The 24,128-nt window shown below is 46.7% G+C and overlaps 8 protein-coding genes across 8 annotated transcripts; 2 read left to right on the top strand and 6 right to left on the bottom strand.

Moving 5' to 3' along the window:
- Window positions 1-1,760: 1,760 nt before the first annotated feature.
- Window positions 1,761-4,184, bottom strand: CTRU02_209354 (uncharacterized protein; the record flags this gene model as incomplete). The annotated part of the gene is made up of 1 exon (XM_036726812.1): window positions 1,761-4,184. One exon carries the CDS (start codon window positions 4,182-4,184, stop codon window positions 1,761-1,763), a length of 2,424 nt encoding a protein of 807 aa, XP_036581521.1.
- A 5,564-nt stretch (window positions 4,185-9,748) lies between these two features.
- On the bottom strand, window positions 9,749-10,687 carry CTRU02_209353 (uncharacterized protein; the record flags this gene model as incomplete). The annotated part of the gene is made up of 6 exons (XM_036726814.1): window positions 9,749-9,825; window positions 9,880-9,961; window positions 10,025-10,164; window positions 10,227-10,356; window positions 10,528-10,614; window positions 10,667-10,687. The coding sequence occupies 6 exons, from the start codon at window positions 10,685-10,687 to the stop codon at window positions 9,749-9,751; spliced, it is 537 nt and encodes a 178-aa protein (XP_036581523.1).
- An 841-nt stretch (window positions 10,688-11,528) lies between these two features.
- Window positions 11,529-12,302, bottom strand: CTRU02_209352 (uncharacterized protein; the record flags this gene model as incomplete). Its single annotated transcript, XM_036726815.1, has 1 exon — window positions 11,529-12,302. The coding sequence occupies one exon, from the start codon at window positions 12,300-12,302 to the stop codon at window positions 11,529-11,531; it is 774 nt and encodes a 257-aa protein (XP_036581524.1).
- Window positions 12,303-14,748: 2,446 nt separating this feature from the next.
- Window positions 14,749-17,562, top strand: CTRU02_209351 (oligopeptide transporter protein; the record flags this gene model as incomplete). Its single annotated transcript, XM_036726817.1, has 4 exons — window positions 14,749-15,253; window positions 15,335-16,273; window positions 16,329-17,006; window positions 17,060-17,562. 4 exons carry the CDS (start codon window positions 14,749-14,751, stop codon window positions 17,560-17,562), a joined length of 2,625 nt encoding a protein of 874 aa, XP_036581525.1.
- A 478-nt stretch (window positions 17,563-18,040) lies between these two features.
- On the bottom strand, window positions 18,041-19,503 carry CTRU02_209350 (Cytochrome b2, mitochondrial 6; the record flags this gene model as incomplete). Its single annotated transcript, XM_036726816.2, has 6 exons — window positions 18,041-18,091; window positions 18,146-18,272; window positions 18,331-18,890; window positions 18,946-19,075; window positions 19,123-19,210; window positions 19,266-19,503. The coding sequence occupies 6 exons, from the start codon at window positions 19,501-19,503 to the stop codon at window positions 18,041-18,043; spliced, it is 1,194 nt and encodes a 397-aa protein (XP_036581526.2).
- A 919-nt stretch (window positions 19,504-20,422) lies between these two features.
- CTRU02_209349 (uncharacterized protein) lies at window positions 20,423-20,620 on the bottom strand (the record flags this gene model as incomplete). The annotated part of the gene is made up of 1 exon (XM_036726818.1): window positions 20,423-20,620. One exon carries the CDS (start codon window positions 20,618-20,620, stop codon window positions 20,423-20,425), a length of 198 nt encoding a protein of 65 aa, XP_036581527.1.
- A 1,398-nt stretch (window positions 20,621-22,018) lies between these two features.
- CTRU02_209347 (3-oxoacyl-(acyl-carrier-protein) reductase 2) lies at window positions 22,019-22,994 on the bottom strand (the record flags this gene model as incomplete). Its single annotated transcript, XM_036726819.1, has 4 exons — window positions 22,019-22,327; window positions 22,380-22,490; window positions 22,550-22,860; window positions 22,910-22,994. The coding sequence occupies 4 exons, from the start codon at window positions 22,992-22,994 to the stop codon at window positions 22,019-22,021; spliced, it is 816 nt and encodes a 271-aa protein (XP_036581528.1).
- CTRU02_209348 (uncharacterized protein) lies at window positions 22,637-22,947 on the top strand (the record flags this gene model as incomplete). Its single annotated transcript, XM_036726820.1, has 2 exons — window positions 22,637-22,856; window positions 22,919-22,947. 2 exons carry the CDS (start codon window positions 22,637-22,639, stop codon window positions 22,945-22,947), a joined length of 249 nt encoding a protein of 82 aa, XP_036581529.1.
- Window positions 22,995-24,128: the final 1,134 nt, after the last annotated feature.

Raw genomic sequence — 24,128 nt, 5'->3', positions numbered from 1 at the left:
GTTTTATTTTTACGTTTTTTTAAGAACAATACAACTGTCTACTTCCGTACTAAACTGTTCAAGGAGCGTGGTGTTGCAGATATGTCTCACTGAACCATACTATGCCTGTCTCCTCCCGAGCATACTAGCAGATCGCCTATGTGCCTCCCCTAGCAATACTAACAGTGCACGATCGTTTATTTACAGGTCAGCTTATAAGATCGGTAATCGCGGGCAGTCCAAAGGCAGCCAAGGTTCTCCTTGTAGCTTCCTTCTTGTGGATAATCGTTGCACATGGGTTCTTGGAAAGCGGTAACTACAAAGATGTTTTATTAGTCAAGCGCCCATATATTCATGACGCTGGTTGAGCGAGCCATCCAAAAGCCACGTAACAACGAAAAAGATGAACGTACTGCGGCATCCGGCACGAATAACTTGCACATCCAATGCACGAGTGTCTTTCGGGAGAGGAAGGCATATGTCGGCAAGGGTAAGGTTGCCTAAATACGTTCCAAGAGTGTGGGCGCCAGATGCATTGCAATCCCAATTCCAAGCTTGAAACTGAAGGGGGTATGGGGAGTCAATGTTTTGGTCGACTGGAGCAGCGACTGCGCCGAGTGCGAGGATGAGAGAACTAATGAGACTGGAAAATTGCATGTTGTTTAAAGTACTGATGCTAATGATGCTGCTTCCTAGCTTTGGATGTTGGTGTCGAGTATGGCAGAGAGAGGATTTTCAACAGCGAAGAGCATGCGGCTTTAAATAAACCAACTTGTGTTATGGGCAGCTTGAGTGCCTCAATTAAGTCTTTTCCAAATATTAGACGGGCTCCTGAATATTCAGTCCAGGATCAGATGGTCCGGAGACAGCTGCCCCGATATTTTCTATTTATCCATCATATCATCGCTTTACGGTTCTTTTGCGTTTATTGACGTCGTGTTGTTTTAGGGAACTTCGTAAGCTTAATCCACATCAAGTAGGATTCCGGTCAATTTTGAGAAGTTATGCACGTCCGTTTTGAGACAAGGCCGTCTTTGCCCTGTCAACGAAGCCTACGATGGTAGTCAACTTGGTTCGTATTGTATGGATGTGCGGGGAACCAAGTGACGAACCAGTAAAAGGAGAAACGAGGAAGCCCATCTGGGTTGCACCGACAACTTATCACTGAATATTACCAGTGATGTTCCGGTACTGTCCATATTAGGAAGGCTGGCAGCTTGCAAAGCGTGATCTGTAGTTGACTGGATTTGGTACTGAAAGGTTGGCAATGCGACCGCGGCTTGCAGTCACAGCATGGGACTCAATCCATAAAGAACTACACAATACTACGTAATATTCACAACTTGCCTAAAATGCAGATTGTAAAATCTCGTGTCCCAATGCAGGAATTCTCGCCTGGCTTACCGCATGTATCGATTCTACATAAGCGAATTCCCAACAATCAGCAGATCAACATTATAATGGTCTTTTTATAATTGACCCAAACATGCGTAGGGAATTTACATGCATCGTGAAATTTGCCAATTGGTCGGTTCCAGCTTCATACATGATCAGCTGGTAGCATACTTTACCTCCCGTTTGCATCATGGTCACACTACGTTACCACCATCGATTATGTCCCTCGTCTGACTCGTCATTATCACAAAGGTTTAACATGCACGTAAGTGCTCTTCAGCATATCGAGGCACTCGGTGTGTGGAGAGGTTCAAATCACCCATGTCAATTCAGAGCTGGGAATGTCTTCATCCAATGACGGTAACTCGCCATGGAGCATAACAGTTCTAATTTAACCGGACAAACGAAATATCATCAATGTATATCTGGTTCACCCCTCCTCCAACATTTCCACCAAAGGAGAAAAGAATCTGAACCCATGATGATGTAGCAGTGAAAGTGATAGTTCTTGCTAACCATTGATTCGCCGCCGCTTGGTATAATTGTGCTGTATTGAAGTCCGTCGCAAAAACATTAGGGTAGACGTAGAGATACAGAGATGTTAATGCAGCCGGGTTAGAATTCCAGTAGGGGACCTGGAATGTATATGTTCTGCCAGGGGTAACCTTCATCGTCCGAGTAAAAGCATAAGTGGCGCCATTGGTATTAAGGAAGGTCTCAGTAAGGCTGTAGCTACCCGATCTGGGGCGTGCACCATTTACAGCGATCTGCACATGAGGATTAGAGGCGCCGCCTACCCATTCGCCGGTAGTGCCAGATTCAAATCCACCGTCTTTGAGCAAGTTGACGCCAATTGAAGGGGTTGGTGAGGGCACCTGTCCAACAACATAGGTAGATGTCTTGCACTCTGAGTCGACCTGGCAGGCCACCGAGTTCGTCGGCTCTAGCAAGCAACTGTAGACGCTTATTGCAGTCGCTGTCCCATCAGCAGCGTTGGGCGGACTTTGATTGGACCTTAAGCTTGGGAAGCAAGCTGTTGCTTGAGGAATGGCAGTCGCGCCGTATGCTTTCATTCGGTTAATTTGCGCGCTACAGCTTGAAAGCGAAGTAGACATAGCTCGAAAATTATTGAAGCCTTTTGAAAGGGTTTGACACGCCACAGGAAGGCTTCCCGTCAAATAACAGAACTCCGGAGATCCATTGTATGTGGGGGCGGCGGGACAGTTGGTGATTGTTGTCATGTCGGGTCCTGAAGATGTTGAAGTTGAAGACACCACCGTTGTTGATGAGGATAGGTCAGAGCTTGATATCAGATCGCTTGTTGAAGATTGCGCTGAGCTTGCTGTTGATGATATAGTCAACGATGGAGAAACAGAGTCCGAACTAGGCATCTGACTGCTCGTTGAGCTACTTATCGGGTCAACGGTACTGCTACTGGATGAAGAAACCGCGTGTGTAGAGGATGATGCAGATGCTGTTTCTCGTGTGTACACATTCAATCTGTCCGGGCCGCCACACCACTGGTTGGCTGAACCCATGCAAAGCATACCGCACTCCTTTTCGGGGGCTGTCTGTCCTCCCAGTTGGTCACCACAATAGCACTCGCGCGAGTACTCTAGACCGAAGTATGCGTACCCTTGGCATCTTTCTGCGCACTTCTCGGCCGTCATATCGTCAGTACGATAGTCAACAGCCTTGAGAGACCTGTCATCCACTTTGTCGGTCCAGCAGGAGCCGTACTGAAACCCGGCGACGGAGAGGCTATTAGTAGCAGGGCCGGCCGCGCTCAAGCTTGCAAATACACTGATACGGTTGGCTGCTCCACACTTTTGTGAGTTATTGCCACCACATGACATGGAGCACTCCGTGCCGGCAACTTTGGTACTTGCCCCGTCCAGTGCAGTGCCGCAGTAGCATTCCGTTGTATATTCAACACCAAACCAAGTATAACCCCAGTTTTTGCACGCCTCCGCGCACATTTCGATGGTCATCGAGGGGTCGTTAACAACTTTTCCAGCTAAGACGCGCTGTGGGATGCCGTCAGAATAACAGCCCTTATATTCAAAGCCTGATACTGGGGGTATAGCGGGCTCTGTTGCTGAGGTGGACGGCTGGTTATTGGCAGTCGACGGGAGCTTGTAGACATTCAATCTCAGGCTGCCGCCACACACTTCGTCGCCTTTACCAGAGCATAACATGTTACACTCGGATGCTGGAGCAGAAACACTCGGAACAGTATTGCCGCAATAGCATTCCGAAGACCATTGTGTTCCGAAGTAGCTATACCCAACGCAATTTGCTGCACACTTAGCTGCCGTCATGTCGTTAGCGCCAATTATCTTGTCCGGAAGGACGCGTTGTGCACTATCGACAAAGCAGCCAAGAGAGGCGATGTCAGGGAGGGATGCGGGTGCAGCAGCTGCGTAGTTTGAGTTGCTGTAGAGGTTCAAGCGGTTACCGGCGCCGCACCTTTGAACACCGCTGGGGTCGCCGGCGCAAGAGAACGAGCAATCATTGGCATCGGCTTCGGTGCTACCGGAATCCCGCGAGTTGCCGCAATAGCACTCCCGGCCGTACTCAAGACCGAAGAAGGCGTAATTCGAGCAAAAAGCAGCACACGACTCAACAGTCATATCGTTGGTTGCCGCATTCTTGTCGTTGATTGCTCTTTGGCCGTTCGCTAAGTCGGTGAAGCAGCCGAGAGGAGTGTACGCGAGGTCGCGCACAGAATGCTGGCTTGGCAAGCCAGACACAGAAGGTAATAAAAGTAGCTGTGTCAATCCCAGCACGCTTAAACGAAATGGTGCCATTTTTAAGGAGTGGCAAAGGTGAAGACACCAAATTCGATAAAGATAAAGAGAGTGTTGGGAAAACCCCGTGGAACTGTGGATTTTCTGCTCTCACAGAACAGGCGGACGAGAGTATTTAAGTCGGTCGACTTGAGTAAAGTCTACTTCTCAGTAAAGGGCTAGACCAGGGGCTGCCACGACGAACATCAACTGTAATTGCAAGATTAGTCGCTTCTTAAGTTCACAAATGCCTCACATCGCTTGTTCATCTTGGCCATCCCCACAGGCAGTAGTCAAGTTGCAGCTAGAGCTGATGTTATGGCCTTGGAAATTTGTTGGGATACATTCGCTGTATCTACTAGCGATTCTGGTAAATTAGACGCTCTGCTACCTGAAACCTGACCATAATGTTGCCAGCTTGAAGACCTTTTATGCTAAGGTAAATTACGTGCCGCTATAAGAAACTAAGCTTGTAGCGCGGGTATTCGGTTACCATCTCTGCTTCTTAGTGCCTATGAAGATGCCATGCCACTGAGGTAGACTAGTCTAGACCAATGCTGCCTATTCTAGTTGTAGGCTGCCAGATATCAAGCCACAACACGCGTGGCGTCATCTAGGCATCGCATCGGCCATCTGCCTAAAATAAAACAATAGAGTATTGAGTCGGCAATTGGGTTGTACCCCATGGGTTGCTCCGTTTTCTTTCTTGACATCTCCTACCAAAGCTCCTGCTGTTAAGTTAGGAGACTTAATGGCAATCCTATGATATATCAGGCCGTTCCTTTGGGTTCAATTTGCTGAGTTTCCTTCTGTGCTTTGCGTGGAACCAGTGAAAGCTGAGGCTAGCCGTTCAGGCGCTATTCAGCAACAAGCTCCCTTTTTGCGTACATAAGACAGGACGTTGTTAGTGAGACTACAATAAGCTCAAGCACGTTTCCCATTGTTTGCGCTGGAAGCATGGCCTTTAACACGGCGTTCAAATGTATCTTCGGCTCTGCTGCATGAATAATGAGAAGCACCACTGTATCATAAGAAATAGAATCAACACCACGGCTGCGACTTTTCACAACACATCGCAATTTCGTAAGGGAACTGCTGGAGAAAGGGAAGGGGATGGCTCATGGAACCCAGTCATAAAAGTGCACGGTAGAAGTGGGTTCAGACTCGCAGCCTAGCTTTGCGTGTTGTTGCGGCTTTCCGGCAGTATGCAATACCTTGCAAGAAGCCAAAAAAGAATAAAGAAAAAAATAGGATTTATCATAGTAGATTATTAGCTGAATGATAACAGTTTACTGCATTGGTTTGTTTATGTGCAATCAAGCAATAGCAATGTTGATGTTGATTGGCATCTTTTGGTCCTGGTCGTTCTTCCGTTCTGATTTCCTCTTCTCATCCGAGACTGCCCAGAGCGAGAAACCTCAAATATCCTTGAATTAGGTCCATGCGCAGGCATTCACATCATTCTGTACATATCGGTTGATACACGTAAAAAAGGCGAGGCATTAAGGGGTGGCTTGTATGGCTGGCTCGAAGTAAGACCATTTTCCTGCAGCGAGAACTCGGTATAACGTGTCGTTGTCTTGATACTTCAATATGAGTATAAGTTGGACAAGATTTTGAGGCTCGGAAATCAATCGCATCAGGCGACAGAAACCCATTACATCGGCAGCTACCTAATTGAAGAACCGAACAAGGAAGAAGAACTAGTTGGATCGATTACACAAGTGCCCCAGTGACGGGCGTAAAAGAAGGCCGTGCCCGTGCCAACGGAGGGTGTGGTCAAGGCGACCATTGGGGGGGGGGGATAACCTGACCAATTACCCACTTATTTTGTGATTTGTGGGGCTACCCTGAGATCAGCTGACCATGGTCAGCTAGTTAGCTATGGTCAGGTTGAAATTCCTTAGCGCGGTTTGAAACCTCACCCTTGACATACTTTTTGTAAGAACATACGACATTTAAACGCTTCCAAATCCGTTCCGAATCGATTTACAATGGCTCTTCAATCGATTGAAAATCTCTTCCCTCGCCTAGAGGGAATAAGTCCTCTATTAGAACCTACTAGTCTTGATGCAGAAGCTGAAGAAGACTTAAATCTTTACTATCAACTACCAGCCCAGGCCCAGTCTGGCTTACCAGTAAATGAGGAGGTAGGGATATATGAGAACGACTTTGGAATTAGTTCTAAATCGATTCAGGATCAACTCGAAACCGATTCAGAAATACCTCCAACACTTGTTTCATCAGAGGCAACCCGTTCTGGGCATAATAGCCTCAGGGATGTTCATGTACTTGCTCAAAAAGTAATCTTTCTACCTACATTTATAGAATATCCAGAAACAAGTGAGAATGGAGTCCTTTATGTTATTGATATAAGGACTTTAAATGAGGAGGATATTAAATCGCCTTGGAGAATGGTAAACGAACTACTTTTGAATCGATCCGGGATCGATCCGGAACTACTTCAGAACTAATTACATCACAGATTCAGTACAACCATGCCCGGCAATTCCCACCAAAACGGACGACTTCAGCATTCCTTCAAAATGCTGTTTGTTTACGTTCAACTTACACTTGTACAGGTGGAAAGGCATGCTCTTATTTCGATCAGAATCTTCCATGCTGGAAGCATCAGAAAGTTACCCCAGAAATCTTGCAAAGTATTGAAGCATTACGAACAGAGGTACTACAGTATGATCTCAAACGGAAAGCAGTTTCGTAAGCATTCAGAATCGATTCCGAACGGGTTCGGAACCCTTTTAGAAATAATATACTAATACTTATAAATAGATGGGCACAAGCACAGATAAAACGTTTCCAACAACATACCGCCTGCCGACCGTTTACAGAAAGATGTAGTCTTGAAGTAGTTAATACAGAGTATGGGGTAAGAAGCCTTTCTGAATGGATTGGGAATCAATTTGGAACTGATTCGGAATCACTTTAGTATATTCCAGGAACTTCCCAGATTACAGCCCGCTGCATCTGCTGGTCACAAAGTCTCCAAGGAGAAAACCATTATATTGGCTTTCCTCCAATCGAATTCCAGCTATATTTACCTCTAATCAAAACTATACTTCAAGGGGGAAGTATAGAAGAAAGCTCCCCTACTGATAGCTGTTATCTTTTTGCTAGCAATAAGAGGAGAATTACACGATGCGGTAAGTAAATTAGTATCGAATCGATTCCAAATGGGTTCCCAACTGATTCTGAATCAATCTAGACGCTAATCATATCGTTCCTGAAACAATTCTTCAAATTACGTGTTCAGTAAAATGGAACTTCTGGGTCCCGCTTGATCTAGAAGCTACCCCAGTTATTCTTCTAACTTCTCATGGGGTCCATTTACATCCACCACCACCACCAGTTAGAGCCCCAGCTGGTATTATATCTGGGCTGCAACAGGTAGTCCAGAAGATCAATCAACCTAGAACGGGGTTAAGTGAGAATCCTTTTAGAATCGTTTCCGAACCGATTCAGAACTAATCCAGTATTGATTCTAGATGCATTCCTACAATCTCGCGAACTTCAGGAATTCTGTGATACTTATAATAGCCAGACTATTACAAGCGTTCATCAAAGTCTAGCAAATACAGACTTCTTACGCTCAATTATCCGTAAACAAGAAGCAATTAGCTTTCCAGCAGGCTGTTCACGTCTAGCGATTTGGTATGAATACCAGTATGCTCAAACTAGGCGTCAAATTCGGGTATGAAGTGATTCTGAATCGGTTCTGAGCGGGTTCAATACTAATTTACTTATAGTATATTCAGTACTTTAATGATGACGGCAATACATACCTATGTATTGTATTTCATGCAGAGCAAGCTGAATTATGGAAGAAAGAGGCTTTTAATACTTTCCAGGTAGATACAAACTATAAACATCTAGCTGGAAAGGAGGAAGTTGAGGTTATTTGGGGATGGTATAATTCGATATCTTCGAAAGGTGCGTAATCGCTTCTAAATCGATTTAGAACGGATTCTTAACAGATTCCTAACTATTTTAGCAATTCCACTTATCCGAGTTTTTACCAATTCTGAAAGTACAGAAATGTATCAGCAGATGTATACAATTGTGTTTAAACTACTTTATAAGAAATTTGGATATAAAGTCAAGTGGAAACACCTTCATGGTAGGGGTCTACTAGGTATTACAGTTGATCAAGACCATAAAAACCTTATTGGTATGGGTTCTTAATAGTTTCTAAACCGATTCAGAACCGATTTATAACTAATTATCTAGGGTTTGGGAAATATCTATCTCTGGAATGTGACCCAGAGCATAGACCATGGGCATGGCAGGTTGAACGCTCTGTACGCTTCTGTTTAATTCATTTCCAACGAGGGATTGAGGCATACTGTACAGAAGACCGTAGCCCTGACTCTCTATGGAATCAAATGCGCAGCCTACTATTCTGCCGTTCCTCAGAAGACTACTTCGCTTTATGTCAGGCATTTGAGAGTAAGGATCAATTCTATATCGCTTCCGAATCGCTTCAGAATCACTTGGGAACTAATTTACTTAGCTGAACCTCAAATAAAAGCATGGGCTCAACATAAAGCCCGAAAAACAATTGCAGCTGGACTTAATCAGAACTGCTCTAAAATCCCCTTATCAGATTGGAGTCAATTCATACCTAATACAAATACTGTTGAGGTTTTACATGAAGCCTCATATACTTGGAGTAATCGGTATTTACCATTACTTACATGTATCCAGAAGTAAGTTTGGAATCCCTTCTGAATTGATTCGGAATTGGTTTGGAATGCGTTGAGAACTAATTCAAAAGTACTTAGATGTGCAGAATACGATCGCCATCTTTTAGAGCAGGATACAGTGTTTACAACACTAGGAATCCGGCTTTCCTGGAAAGATGTTTCTATTATTAGCCGTTATAATACAGCTGCAAGCCGTTTACGTAAGTTAAAAATACTTTAATATTTATTAATAATTATTTCTAAATTATTTTAGAACTTAAACGCCAACGCCAGAGGGAATCCCGTGAGCAACTAGATAATGAACGTGTTGAAAGGCTTTTATCAACCCGACTCTTTACGTCTAGTCCCTCAAGGGGTACTAATTCAAGAAGTCCATCCTCAATTCCGAATCGATCCCGAAGTCTTTCAGAAGCGATTCGGAATCGATCCCCTCGTCTTTCCCATGCTTCATCTTCTGGGGTTATTAGGTCAAATACTCTCCAAAGAACATCTATTTCTAACTTAAGAAACGAAATCAGACAGGGACAACAAGATGACTTTGACTTACAGAAGCAAAGTCTAGAATTAGAAGAAAAGCGATTAGAATTAGAAGCAAGAAAACTTCTAGTTGAAAAACAGAAGCTTGAACTACAAGAAAAGGAACTAGAGTTAGCAGAGCGGCGGAGAAGGTTAGGACTTTGATAGCATATAGGATAGGTAGAGAATCGATTCTAAATCATTTCTGTATTGATTTAGAAATGCTTTTTTTAAAAAAAAGCTTAAAAACCGAACGCCCCGGGTATCTATAAAGAATTGATTCTAAAGCGGTTCCAAATCGGTCCCGAAAGAAGTCCCAAACTGGTTCCAAACCGATCCTGAATTGATTCAGGCCTCATCTTCTTCATCATCCTCAAAGCGGGCCCAGACCTCACATTCCTGATCGCGAAGGGCGGGAGGACATTCTGAATCGATTCGTAATTAGTTCTGAACTGCTTCAAGACTGATTCTAAACTTACTAGCATTGCGGGCAGTGGTGCAGTAGGTGCACTTGCCCTTGGCAGGGAAGCCGGCGGCGCGACGCATTTCGGCGAAGTTGATCTGTTGCAGAATCGATTCAGAATGGGTTCCAAAAGGATTCCGGATCGGTTGAGAATCACTTACCACAGTTTGGTTGCCCCGCTTGCGCGTGGGCACGGCAAGAAGGGGGGGAGGGGTCTGCGCCTTCCGTTTCTTGGAAGGAGTCTGCAGCTCGCTGTCATCGCGAGCGCCGATGGCGATGCCGTGGATGCGGTCGTAGAATTCTATTCATAATCAGTTTAGAACTAGTTCAGAATCGGTACAGAATCAGTTCAGAATCACTTACCAGCTGCATCATCGTTCTCCTCGACGGAGTTCGCGCCGGACTTGCGGCTCTTAACCTTGGCCGGGACCCCGTCGAGCTTGTGCTTCTTGATGTGGTTCTTGAGGTTCGACTCGCTCGAGAACCGCTCCGTCTAATCGATTCGAAATTAGTTCTGAACTGATCCGGAACTGATTCTGAATTACCTTGGTGCACGTGATGCTGCTGGATCTACCACCCCAGCGGCAGTAGAGTTGACTTCGCCAGCCTGAATCGATTCAGAACTGTTTCTGAATCGTTGTGGAATCGCTTCTGAATCACTTACCTCGTTGAACTCGAAGGGAGGAAGATCCTCCATGCGGTGGTTCTTGCCGCCCTGGAGAAGACCTTCTTTGTAGGTCTTGTAATCGTCCTGATTCTGAATCAGTTCTGAATCGATCCTAAACCGATTCCATTGTACTTACAGAATCCTTGTATGAAGGCATGATGTCGGATTTCTGAACTGATTCGGAAGTAATTAGGAATCGGTGCGCCAGGGGGGGGGGGGGCGCATACGATTTGAAAGGGTTACGGAGGGAAAAGGAAGAGAATCAGAATAGAATAGGGATTTAAATATTAATATGGGGTATGCACCCTAATCAGTAGTGGGACGCAATCAGTAACTGGTCCGTGCACCTGACCGATTAAAAATTCCATGGTCAGGTGGACCCACTTCACCTCAATACAGCCAATCATAAAATTGGTCAGATAGACCCATAATTCATTTAAATAAGTGGGTAATTGGTCAGGTTATCCCCCCCCCCAATGGTCGCCTTGACCATACCCTCGTGCCAACGGTGCCAACAGTAGCGTCAGTTTTTTGGTGGAGGACGTCAGTTTCAGTTTGCGCCACATTAGACCAGCCAGAAGTTCTCTCTGTCATGTCGTCTTAAAATGCCCCAAAATACGGTGTGAACTAGATGCAAATGTGGTACCTACTCCATCAATGCGATGCTCATGCTAACCTTAGCCTAATCCAGAACATTGATTCACCAGAAGTACGTAAGCTCAAGTTTACTCAACCGCGATATGTCGTTCAAGTGCGATACCTCACATCGCTGTTCACCTGAGGGTGGTGGTTTTCGGCTAAGGAAAGTAACTGTTTTGGTAGGACCAAGGATAACCTAAAAAGAGCGAGATGAAGTAGATGTCAGTATAGGTCTGAATTTGTGACGTAATTAACCTTTCTTGCATCGCGCTGGGCTCAATTTAAGAATCAAAAAAGTTTATGAGCTATTCTAAGCCCAAGCAACCTATCTATCTTCATCCAAAGTCCTTCAATGAATTCTATTCCAGCTTAATGGAATGAATAAACTGGCACAAAGTCTTATCTATCTCGTCTCGTTCGAACCTGAACTGGTAATTATCATCGTTCTCCGGCCCATACAGGACTTCGTGAACGCCATCTTGTAAAGCTAACCATGCAGCCAGCAACGCGCCCTCTATTAACCAGACGTACCGCTCTTCAACATCCGGGAAAACATCGTTATCGGCACCCAAATGGCACTCTCGGGTTTCGAAAGCCTCGCTGTATTGGTCAACCCACCTCACGTAAGCGTTGCACCAATTTTTAGAATATCTCTCTTCTAGTTCGTCATCAGCGACATCGACGCCACCTTCAGGATTCCCGGGCCATCCCCAGTCGTACCACATGAAGTTTGTTCCAAAATCAGGAGATATGTAGTATTTGAACCCTGGCAGGTGGGGGCCATATTGTGGCTGGCATGGTGGTGGACATTCTGTCTCAGAGAGTATTTCTTGATGTATTGGTAGCGATGCTGGCTCTGATTGAGGCCCTTGGGTCGTAGCCACCTCTCTCATTTTTGGTTGTTGCTCGGGAGTGATGTCTGGTGAAGGTTTGGTGGTGCTGGATGCCGGAACCTGGAGTACGGTCTGCACTGCAGGGAGTTGCTGTTTGTCCTTTGCCAAGCGGATTCTCAGCGGCTCATCTGAGGATAGATCAACAACAAGGCCATAGGTTGTGGTAACAGAAAAGTGAAGGTAAGAGCTAGAATGTTTGGCATGTAACAACAAAACCTTAATGGTATCGATTAAGGTCATTTTTCTGATTGGTAAGGCTTTTAATAATTTAGATATGGGATGTTGTGACTGACTGGCTGGGCGAGGGATGCGGCGCGTATTAGTAGTCGGGGAACTGGGGCTGGGGCATAGTTGAGCCGCTCGTTGAGTACAGCGCCAATTGGTGGTGTTTGGTATTTCCACTTGTAGGGGCAGTAGTCAGAAGACCCAACCAACAGCTTCTGCTCTTGCACAATGGTGGTAGAAACAGGGGTTTACAGAAATTCTCGCGCTTAGAGAATAGATTCTACTTCTATTCGACGTCGATGAAAGCTTCAAATGACCGCAGTTAATAACATTGCGTCGATGGCTGAACATGCATTAATCGCTCGCAGACTTGGACCACTCCGTTCAGACATCCGTGACATGTTGAGCGGCGGCATGGTTGAAGGCCAGGGTCGCTCGCGTGCTAACCAAACATCGGCATCAACTACCAACGCAACCAACCCAGCCGCCAAATTTCCAAGCTAAGATATTTTGAAACTACGAATAGAAAACAAGGTCCTTTATTTAGTGTACCTTGGTCTAAGCCATGGGCTAAGCATGCCTTGATAAACTGCCAGTATTATCAAAATCTATCTGTTTTTTTCCCGTCGGTTTCGTAAACATGGCTAAGGATCGTTGTACGCCAATGCAATGGAAGCCATTCAGTTGGCTCCTGCGCTACTACACAATAGTTCATTGAGGACCTTTGGAGGTTGCGTAGGGCCCTAGTACCGCGTCGGTAAATAAAATTTTGAACTCGTTCAAGCCACTGCATAGAAGTCAAATGGGCTTGGATCGTATGCAGGATAAACTTCGATAAACCTGAAAGGCGAAGTTCTATCGACAGGCTATCGAAATGCATCTTTGACACAAACAAGTGCCACAAGACCAACATTTTTCAGTGTTTGCCATCGAAACATAAATCATAGAGTTAAGTCAGAACATTCCGCTTCACCGGCTTAGCTGAGATTCAGAGGGCCATGTGATATAAATGATAGAATAGTTAGCATAGCCGAACATCTCTGTCATGAAACTGGACAATGTCATAGCTCGGGTCCATACTTTGACATAGATTGCAATGTCGAGACATGCATATTACTTTCGAGAAATCTAACGTCCTCCCTCGTTTTAGTCGTTAACTGTAACCATAATTGATGTAGTAAATTCATGCTTGAGGCAATTCTTTGTTAAATCCTATTCCCGGCCTCGTGGCAGGAAGCACAATACATCCACCCTAGGCAGTCTTGTTCCTAATCCAACGATGTTATCAATCGCCTTCAGCGCTTTGTTCTGGATTATGCTTTTTCAAAGGAACTAATCTTTCCACTCCTTCATATCTTCGGCGGGGACAACGTCTTTGGGTTACTACTCAGGCTTTCTGTAGCCAATATCTAATACTCAATGAAATACTTGGTGCCTATAGCAGTGCCTTCCCCTAGCTATTCAGCAAAGCCAGAGCCCGGCAGCTTCAAAGTACAATACCGCGACACACGTGCTAAATGGGCCACAGCGATGAGTCTGACCGCTTCTGGGCGACTGTGGCAGCAGGCATAGTTGCCTATCCGAGTTACACAGCCTGACCCTCTCATTATCCATGCAAAAGGTATGCCAATACGAATTGTACAACTGTTGTTCTGTCTTGGGCCCAGAACTCTTACTACTGGAGTTAGAATGATAAATATTAAGCTCTGTCCATATTCTTGGCCATAACTTTGATCAGAGTGCTTACACATCTGAATGCTTGACTAACATTGCGGTAAGGTATATGAGCCGGGTTGCAGAGATACGAGATTGAAATAAGATGAACTCCCAACAGGATATCTTTCTCTTTTAGCCATCACCACAGACATAGTTCTCGTGACTTTTTGTTTGCATGCCTTCCCTTACTTGCCGCATTATCCGATAACATCTGCCCCTCCAACCTTCGGATACTTTTATCGGCTCTGGGAGCTTTTGTGCTGGCAAATACCCAACTGCCGTTGGCTCGACAGTGCATATACAGGGGCGGAGATCCCTCCTACGCATGTACCCCGCAGACCACGTTTGGCAGGTCATCCGTTCCGCAGACCATGCGGGGTTGTGATGGATGTATATGGGACGATCACAAAGCTTGTGAGAGATAGCTTGATAGCGCAACGTTGGTCCGGGAAAATGCAACGTTGTCAGTGCTGGCGAGAAACTGAGGAGAAAATGGTGCTTCCTTCCTATCATCGGATGACCTATGTCGCCCGATAGCTAGGCCGAGACCCGACTCCCCCGCCTTCATGTCCGCCACCAACTTAATGTCGGACGACATGAGTTGTGGCATATAATGCCGAAGACTTCCCCAAGCTTCCATTTGGAAGTTCGATGGTTTTTTAAGCCCCTATAAGTCAGCCGCTCTTCTCATTAAATTAGCTCTTCACGGACACAGGCGGCATAGTGGCGTTGCCCCTCATCAATAATGGCCGGGAAAGCGGAGATCACCGGGAACGGGCCGACCCCCACCTCGGACGATATCGAAAAGATCCCCACCCGAGTCGACAACACGGAGCAGATCGGAAGTCAGGTTTCTCATGAGAAACTTGAAGAGTTAGCACCCAACGGAGAACATGAATACATCCTGGAAAAAATCAATGGTATGACAGAAGAGGAGGCCCTCGAGATAATCGAGGAGGGGGTGGAATTCTTCAAGGATGACTGGAACTTTCCTTCCGATATGAGGGAACGCATGAAAAAGCTGCTTGAGGGGCCAAAGTCGTACGGAGAACACTACGACCGCGATTTGAGGATTGATGCCGTTATGATCCGGTATTCTTCTCCATACCCAGGTGTTAGAGCCGTTGCCGAGATCATCGATGACCAGAGTGTCCCAATTGAGACGATCCGGGCATATTTTCTGGGCATCGGATGGGCTGTTATTGGCACATTCATTTCCACGTTTTTCAATTCAAGATTCCCCGCTATTTGTGAGTAATTTTATGCTTGCCAACATATTCAAAAGGGGAGCACCCTCATAAGACACTTTGGCTGATCTTGATTCTACACAGCTCTGAGCGGCAAGGTTATCCAAATTTTGTTGTTTCCATGCGCAAAAGTCCTTGAATATACTCTACCGGACTGGGGTATCACAGTATTTGGCACTCGCCATTCGTTGAACCCGGGACCATGGACCTTCAAAGAGCAAATGTTTGCGACAATCACCTACAACATTGCCATCTACACAACCAACAGTTACGGAATGATCCTTGTCCAGAAGTCGCCAGTCTACTATGGTCTTACGTTCGTCAACTTCGGTTACCAGATCATGCTGACACTCTTCGTGCAACTCATGGGCATGGGTTTTGCTGGGTATCTCCGACGCTTCAGTGTATACCCTGTCAAGGCGCTTTGGCCAACGATCCTGCCGACTATTGCCATGAACCGAGCGTTGACACGACCTGAACCAAAGGAGAACATCAACGGTTGGACTATCTCTCGGTACAAGTTCTTCTACATCTGCACCGGGTGCATGTTTATCTACTACTGGCTGCCTGGTTATCTTTCCACCGCGTTAGCAACCTTCAACTGGATGACTTGGATTTCGCCACAGAATGTAACACTTGCCATCATTACCGGTTCTTCCCTCGGTCTAGGGCTGTTCAATCCCATCACGACGTTTGACTGGAACATCGCCACCTCGTCATATGATGCCTTGGCCCAGCCGTTCTTCGCAACTTGTACCATGTACTGTGGTGCAATACTCGGCGGTGCCATCATACTTGGAATCTATTACACCAACATGTACAACACAGCCTATCTACCAATCAACTCTTCTGCTCCTTTTGCCAACAACGGCACGCCTTACGTAGTACAGAACGTCGTGATCAACAACAAGTTCAACGAAACACTCTACCAAGAATACTCACCGCCATTCTACTCAGCTGGTTATCTCATCACAGTTGGGGGCAACTACTGTTTTTACCCCATCTACTTTCTCTACATTATGGGTTAGTCATGTTTTTTCTTACGCGCCAAACTTTGCCGAACTGACTTGGTGTCCAGGTAATCAATGGAAGACGATCTTAGCGGCGTACGTTGACTTTTACAAAGGCCTGCGCTACAAGAAGGGCAATTATGAAGGCGCGATGGATATCCACAGCCGTCTTATGTCCAAGTATAAGGAGGTGCCTGACTGGTGGTTCTTGCTGATTCTAGTTGCTGCGATTGTTGTCTCTTGCATCTTCCTCAGCATCTACCCACTGGACACACCTGTCTGGATAGTCTTTCTAATGATCGCTATCAACCTAATTTTTGCAGTTCCTCTGTCGTTCCTTTCGGCGACGACGGGAACAAACCTAGGTCTTGGTGCATTGATCCAGGTAATCACTGGCTACATGCTTCCCGGCAACACTAATGCCTTTCTTTTCTCCCAAACTCTTGGATCATGGGCCCTCGCAGGGTACGGAGACAACTACGTCCAGGATCAGAAGATGGCTCATTATACGAAGATTGCACCACGTGCCGTTTTCCGGAGTCAAATTGGCACGATCATCATCACTTGCTTCGTCGCGGTGGCCACGCAAAACTTCATACTAGAAAACGTCAAGGGCCTATGCACGCCTAACCAGCCAAGTCGTTTTACGTGTGCAAATGACGGCAACCCGTTATACACGAACTCCTTGATGTGGGGCTTGCTTGGTTCGGAGCGAATGTTTGTCGCGTTCTACCCGATTCTGAAGTGTAAGTGGGAAATTTGGACCCCCCTCGTTCAAGCTGTGCGCTAACACTCTCAGGGTGTTTTCTCATCGGCACACTCATTGCCATCGTTTTCTTGGTCGGACAGGGGTACGGGCCAGTCTATCTGCCCCGTGTACGAGAGAAGCTGAGGCTGAAGTTGCAACCGCGAACATTTGCTTTCCTCGATCGGACCTTGTTTCCATTCGTCGCCTCTCTCCTCTGGCTTAACCCAGTTCTCGTCATCCAAGGCATTCAACACTGGGCGCCCTCCAATCTTTCGTACAAAACACCCGGCATGATCCTTAGTTTCATCTTCATGTACTGGCTTCCAAGACACCGCTTGGCGTGGTGGGAAAAGTATAACTATGTGTTATCGGCTGCTTTCACTGCCGGTGTAGCCGTCTCGGCGCTCATCATGTTCTTCGCTGTGGGTTATAACCCAATAGCCCTGAAGTGGTGGGGAAATACTGTTAGTCATGCCGGTGTCGATGGCAGCCAAATAGGAATCCTTCCTATTCCAGAAAGAGGATACTTTGGGCCCGAAAAAGGGTCGTTTTAGATACAAGACTTGGTAAAGTCTTTACGAAAATTAAGTTGGAGAAACGCTGTAGCAAGGGGTATGAAGTCGGGTTTTTCGGATTTCACACTCCCCACGGAGATGTTCCCCATTTGTAGGTACTCCGAAAGTGGGGGGAGTGGTCACGAGATCTTAGCTCAATGCACTATCAAGGTACCACCGTTTAGGATTTACAAGCCACTTAACACCGAAATCCAGAACATGTTATTTTTGTAACAATTTCTTCTGCCCATGTCTTCTGAGTGACGCAAGACTTTCGCAAAAATGGATGAAATCAGGAATGCTTTCCCACTTCTTAAATATAGACAAGAAATGACCCTAGAATGAGGTACGGTCAAAGATATATATACAGCCCAATCCAAATGTGAACGCCATTCTATCCACAGCATTGCTGCATGCAATCAAAACATAATCCAGGATATGAGTCATGAACTTTAAACGAACACAAATGTTCCGTGTTTTACTGCTTGTCGGCAATGTAGACGGTGTCCTCAAGCTGGCGGAGGTTGAGCTATAGCAAAGCAAATTAGTAATGATCACTACCGACGGGATGGCTGTAACTTACGAAGCTCTTGTCAATGCTCTTCAGGTTGGTAACACCCATCTGAGCACCATCACGGACAATCTCGGTCTTGATGATGTCGATGGCCTTGGTGACACCCTCGAGACCGTAGCAGTTGGCGTACATGAAGCTATTGACGTTAGCACCGGACGAAAATAAAAGGAGGATTTCTGCTGGGTGTGACTTACGGACGGCCCATACCGACAGCCTTGACACCAAGAGCAAGCAGCTTCAGAACATCGTTGCCGTAGCGAATACCGCTGTCAGCCAAGACGTCAACCTTCTGGAAGACCTCGGGGGCGTTGCGGTAGATCTCGTAGGCAATTTCAAGAGGGGCAGGGGTGTGGTCGAGCTGGCGGCCACCGTGGTTGGAAATGTAAATGGCCTTGGCGCCCTTCTCAATGGCAAGCAGAGCCTCCTCAGAAGTGGTGATACCCTTCAGGATGATGGGCAAGCTGGTGTGGTTTCTCATTTGATCGTAGATGTCCCAGGTGAGCGCAGAAGAGACAGAGTTGGCGTTGGTGGTGTCGTAGCGGGCGGCACGGTGACGAACGGAGTCGCCGGGAGCGTCGATGGTCCAGACGATGGCCTTGGCGCCAGTCTTCTCGGCACGGCGAATGTTCTCCCAGGTAACGGACAAGTTGCCGTTGGTGTAGATCTGCTGGAAGATGACCTGGGGTCCGTTGAGGGTGTTGTTGACCTTGCCGGCCGCGATCTCCTCAATGGACTTGGAGGCATACATGGAAGGCTTTAATAATATTAGTCAGATTTCGGAATATGGGTCTTTGGGCCAGATCACTTACAATGTACAAAATGTCTTCGTTGCCTGCGGCGCCAACAAAGTTCAGCTCAGCAGCCTCATCTCCGTAGATACCACGGGCGGCAGGAGCAATGAAGACAGGGGCGCTGAAGTTGTATCCCAGGATGGTGGTACTGGTTGAGTTAGAGCGGGTTAACTGTTGTTTTTGCTGTTCACTTACGGGAGAGTCTGGTTCAACTTGGTGACGTCAACCAGGTGCTTAGAGCGAAGCTGAACCTTCTGCCAAACATCGAGGTTGTGGCGGTAGCCTTAAACCCCTAATTAGAATTGCTCACAGGCATCGAACGGAGGGGGATCACATACTGAACTCGCCAGCAGTACCAGTGCGGTAGAAAGAGTACTTCTGGTTGTCAAGCTTCTGGCGGGCAGCCCAGTCGAAGTCGGGAATAGCACGAATATCCTTCAGGAGGGGTTGAGTGCCCTTGGTGTAGTTGGTGCCGTCGAGGTAGATTTGGAAGCCGGTGTCGACCTCGTTCTCCCATGGCTCGGCTGCGAAAGCGGCAGCGGCGAACTGCGCAGCGATAAAGAGCGAAGAGCGCATATTGGGTTGTATTGTAGAGACTGTGATAAAGAACGAACGAATGTATGCAAGAGTGTAGATCTTTGCCAAGCAGAGTCCGAGTATCTGCTGGACATACAACGACTCATACTCGACTTATATGTATGTAGACTTTCGAGTAAGACACGCCCCTTGTCGTCTTAGAGGATCTCCATCAAGGGCATCCACTTCCTTGTCGGGGCATTCTATCTCCGGCGGCTTCAGGGTTGCGCCGCATTTTTTCTCGGAGAGGAGCGGTGCTGTTCATCTCAAGTTCCAGGCAAACAGTAAACACCAAGGTCTTGGTCGAGTCAATTACCAAGTTGGGAGCTAGGGCCTCCCTTGCTTCTTGGGTGGAATGAATATGGAACCTACCTGTTTACTGGTTGGTCACGATCTAATCTAATCAATCCGAGATACCCGGTGCTTGGGAGCCCTTGGCTGAAGCATTTGGGCCTCCGTGGGGGTCTGTTCTGTCATCCTTACTAATTGTGACAAGAAACCAGTAGTCTCCTTTTTCGGGATGTTTTGAGGGTCTCGCCTTTCCATTATGGTCAGATCTCGGGCACTGCATGCAAGTTAATGCAAGGGTCTCCTGTCACCGTTGTCGGATCACCAAGGCATTGGGTAGCTAATTTACAAAACAAGGCCCACAATGAGGTAAATCCTGTCAGTGATCTGGTAACGACCATCCTACTACGGAGAAGCACCCGAGTCGCCCAAGTTCTGGAACATTGACGAAATGACGTTTTCTTCACAGGCCAAGATTGTGAGACACCTTTATGTACGAAGAAATCTGCCAAAAACAGAAGGTTGATTCGCCTTCCCAGCGAGGAGATAAGGCTGGGGCAAAAGGAACCTCAATAGCTTTTTGCTCCATGCAATTTGTCGGCAGTGTTGCTTGTTTGGGTGCTTTGCCTCTCTAAATGCAACGTAACCCCATCTGTGCGGGTATTTCGAGGGCTCCATGGACAAAAGTCGCGAGTCGAGGTAAAATTAAGTTCTCGTTTCCAGGATAGAGTGGATCCTGACCGGAATAAAGTAATTGATCTGTTGTCAAAGAAGGCTTGGCTCGGATGCAAAATACTTCCTCATCACACCTGAGAGGGATTGAGTCCATAACAGATTTGAGCTAAAAACCCCCCTGGGGTTGTTAACGGGACATAGTTAAGGCGGACTTTGTGGAGAACCTTAAGCGAATGGGGCTCTAACTTTTATTCAACCGTGCTCTTTCGAAAGAGTTGTGGAGGCCTTCCGTTGTCCGATAGTCCGAGATGGATACCCGCGCGGTTGTCTTGGAAGACATACTGAGAAGGAAAAAAATATTTTTCTCCACATGCTGCGATTCATAGTTGTTGACACCCTGCGCATGTGCGTACTAGAAGGATTTGGCAAGGGTTGTGCAAGAAATCAAACGGCTCCATCGGGCAATGATTCAGCGAGATGGAGTTACAAGGCTCCGTCAGAAAGTGTTCACGGGAATCCATGTGTAGCAACGCACGCAATACGCGGGAATCTTGACGCACTTACATAAGGTGATGTGAAAGGGGCAGATAAACCCATCTAGACCTCCTTAATCACATGACGAAATCCAGGGATAGACATCCGCCATAAAGGTCCTGTATGAATTTCTCATGTTACCTTGGTAGCGAAGTAGGCACACGTGGTGGCAAGTATTAGGTTCCGGTTATCGCGGCTCAAACACAATTTACCTACTACACGTGCTGTCGCCATTTCACCTGTCTACCTGGTTACCAGGTTGTCAGTTTACCATGCCGTGAGGCTTTTTTGATCGGAATGGAACAGTAGCAGCACCAGGGGTTCAAGCCAGCCAATGGGACTATGTGCCGATATGACGGTCGCACTTTCTTTATTGAGATGAGCCCCACGCTCGGATTCTCATTTACCTAGTCTCCCTCAATGTTAAAATCTTACTGGACCTTATAGGGCGTCCAGTGAGGGTCATGGCTGGTCAATATCTCGGTTACAGGTTTTGAGGCTTTGAAGTACGAGGTCGAAGTGGGTTGCAAGAACGTTTGAATCTTATGATACCCACGACTCACCTGGCCTCTAGCGAAGCGAGGCAGGTTTTTTTTCTCCTTCTTTTCTTTTCGCTTTTTTCTGCCTCTAGGCTATTCGGTCTCCGGTTTTCGGAAAGTAGGACAATTCTCCGAGACACCTTCGATGCTCGGCATAAGAACCCAACAATAAAACAGGGGCATGACAACTTGTCTTGTTCGTCCTGTAATGCTACTGATCAAGAATCGATAAAGCAGCCCCTGATTGGCAACGCAGATGAGGCTGTGGGGATGATTGCTTTGAAATCAATTGTCACCTGCATTTAAAGACCCGCTTGGCATGAATACTTGAGTTCCTTGATAACATGCTTCTTCCTACTTATGAACACCCTCGCACTCCAATAGACTGTCCAAACCTAGTACCACTATCTCACTTTCATACCGAAAACTTAACAAACTAAGGACAGTGTCAGACTTGATACCAACAACCACGGAGGGGGCTACTTACTTCCAATTACACCGTTGACCGGGATATCTATCGACGTCGTATAGCTGGCGGCGTCGCTAAGGAGGTATACGTATGCGCCACCAAGCTCTTGTACTTCCGCTAGTCTTGGGATGCCTCCGTAGTACTTCAACTGCTGCTCCCAGTCGGGCTGTTGAGGCACCCAGTAGGTCATGGCAGTGCGGACAAGCCCAGGAGAAACGCTGTTAACACGGATGCCGTACTTGGCCCATTCCATGGCAAGGGTGTGCGCCATGTTGCGGATACCAGCTTTCGAGGCGCCATAAGGTGCCGAGGGCACTCGCTAGGGAATATCAGCAAAGGATTGATCTTTTGTGCAACAAGACTTGAGATACCTTGTTTGGACGGTACGACGCCATGGATGCTGTGAAAACCACCGATCCCTTGATGTTGAGCTTGATAAATGCCCTTGCAGCGGCTCTGGCAGTGTAAAAAGCGCCAAATAACTGAACCGTATCAGCCATAAAGTTGAACCTTATTCGTTAACCAGGGTCGTGTCACTTACGTTAACGCCAAACAAACTTTCAATTTCCTCCTTTGTAAAGTCAAGCGCAGCCTTGTGATTCGTACGGCCCGCATTGCATACTACGCCATGGATGGCACCCGCCTCTTCAACAATTTTGTCAATGGCGGCCGTTATGCTCTCTTCTTCGGTAACATTTGCCTGAATACTGAACAGACGACCGGGGAACTGCTTGGAGGCAGCCTCGAACTCCTCGCCAGGTTCCGCAAGGTCAATAGAGTAGACTCTGTCAGCACCGTTGAGAAGACAACACTCGGCAACTCCCAGACCAATGCCGCGATTTGCCCCGGTAACTTTAGACTTGTAAGTGATATTTCGGATGCTCAATGATGGCTGATTTACCTGCGATAGTCTTGCCCTTTAGTGTGAGAATGGGCTGAACATCGACGGTAGCTGTTGCAGCTGGTGCTGAGGACGAAGAAGACATGGCGTATTTTGTGAGTTAGAACGAGTCCCGATAACTGGAAGAAGAAATAGGTGTATGGTCAAAATGAAACGTGTGTTACTGGAGATGATTTTATTGTCCGAGCTACGCCTTGAACGGAAATTGAAAAGAAGGCATTCCTTCGACTTTGAGGCCAGTATTTATGTCTTAACGCCAGATAGCGTCGCCGATCCACGACTCCTCAAAACCCAGATCACGAATGCTTCATATTATGACATTACCCCCGAGACGAGCAAAGGATAATTTTGACCAGTCATGATTCGCGATGCTGAACCCCACAATCGCGGGGATGCAAAGCTGCATGAATACCCTCGAGACGACGATGCGGGGGATCTCCACAAAACACCAATGTCCACATTGCATCTCTTCCGACGAAAGTAGTATTGATGTCAGCATTTCTGCCAGCTTAGTACGTCTCATCTTCTTCTACTACATAGCTTGTAGCAATGTGGGCGATAAATGAGCCTCGGAACGGCAAAATGCGGGTACGAGTGTAGTTGAACAGAGGACACCGGTCAGGCCATCCCACTGGACATTCCGCGCCACAAGCAAGCAAATCTGTTTCTCAAGGTTGAGTGCCAACTTCTCTGTCTTAATCTAGACTGGCTACTTAACTACAAATTCACCATGATGAGTATGTATCTTACGGTACAAGAATTGGCTTTGTGTCATTTAATCTGTCAAATCAATCATTACTTGCAGTTTTGATACTTTGTGCCTGTGTGGGCATATTCTTAGACCCAGAAGATATTCGACAACCGTCAGGAACTGTCAAATAGAATGAGAGTTAAAACTAGACAGAAGCCGTGTTCAATGTTTCTAGGACGTCAAAAGATCTAAATGCAAAATATAGTAAGCCGACTGTTACGGGCTATGCCCGGTTGATAGCTGTGCCATTATCCCTTCTTAAGTGCAGCCAAGCAACAAGTGCACGACTTGTTGTTACGCATCCTTTTGGGCGTTTAGCTCAACGGAGCAGCACCTCTATTATTAATATGTGCTGGAGGCTGGTATGCGGCTGCCACTGCAACCCTGTAGGCGGGGCCTGATCCTTCACACCGACACACCTGAGTCTTGGAGCGAACCAACACGACACCTGAACACGATACTGAGTGT

This window comes from Colletotrichum truncatum (assembly GCF_014235925.2).
Source record: "Colletotrichum truncatum strain CMES1059 chromosome Unknown Contig_0006, whole genome shotgun sequence".
NCBI classification, from domain to species: domain Eukaryota; kingdom Fungi; phylum Ascomycota; class Sordariomycetes; order Glomerellales; family Glomerellaceae; genus Colletotrichum; species Colletotrichum truncatum.
The sequence above is the reverse complement of the archived record's forward strand: the minus strand, read 5'-3'. Positions and strand labels throughout refer to the sequence as shown.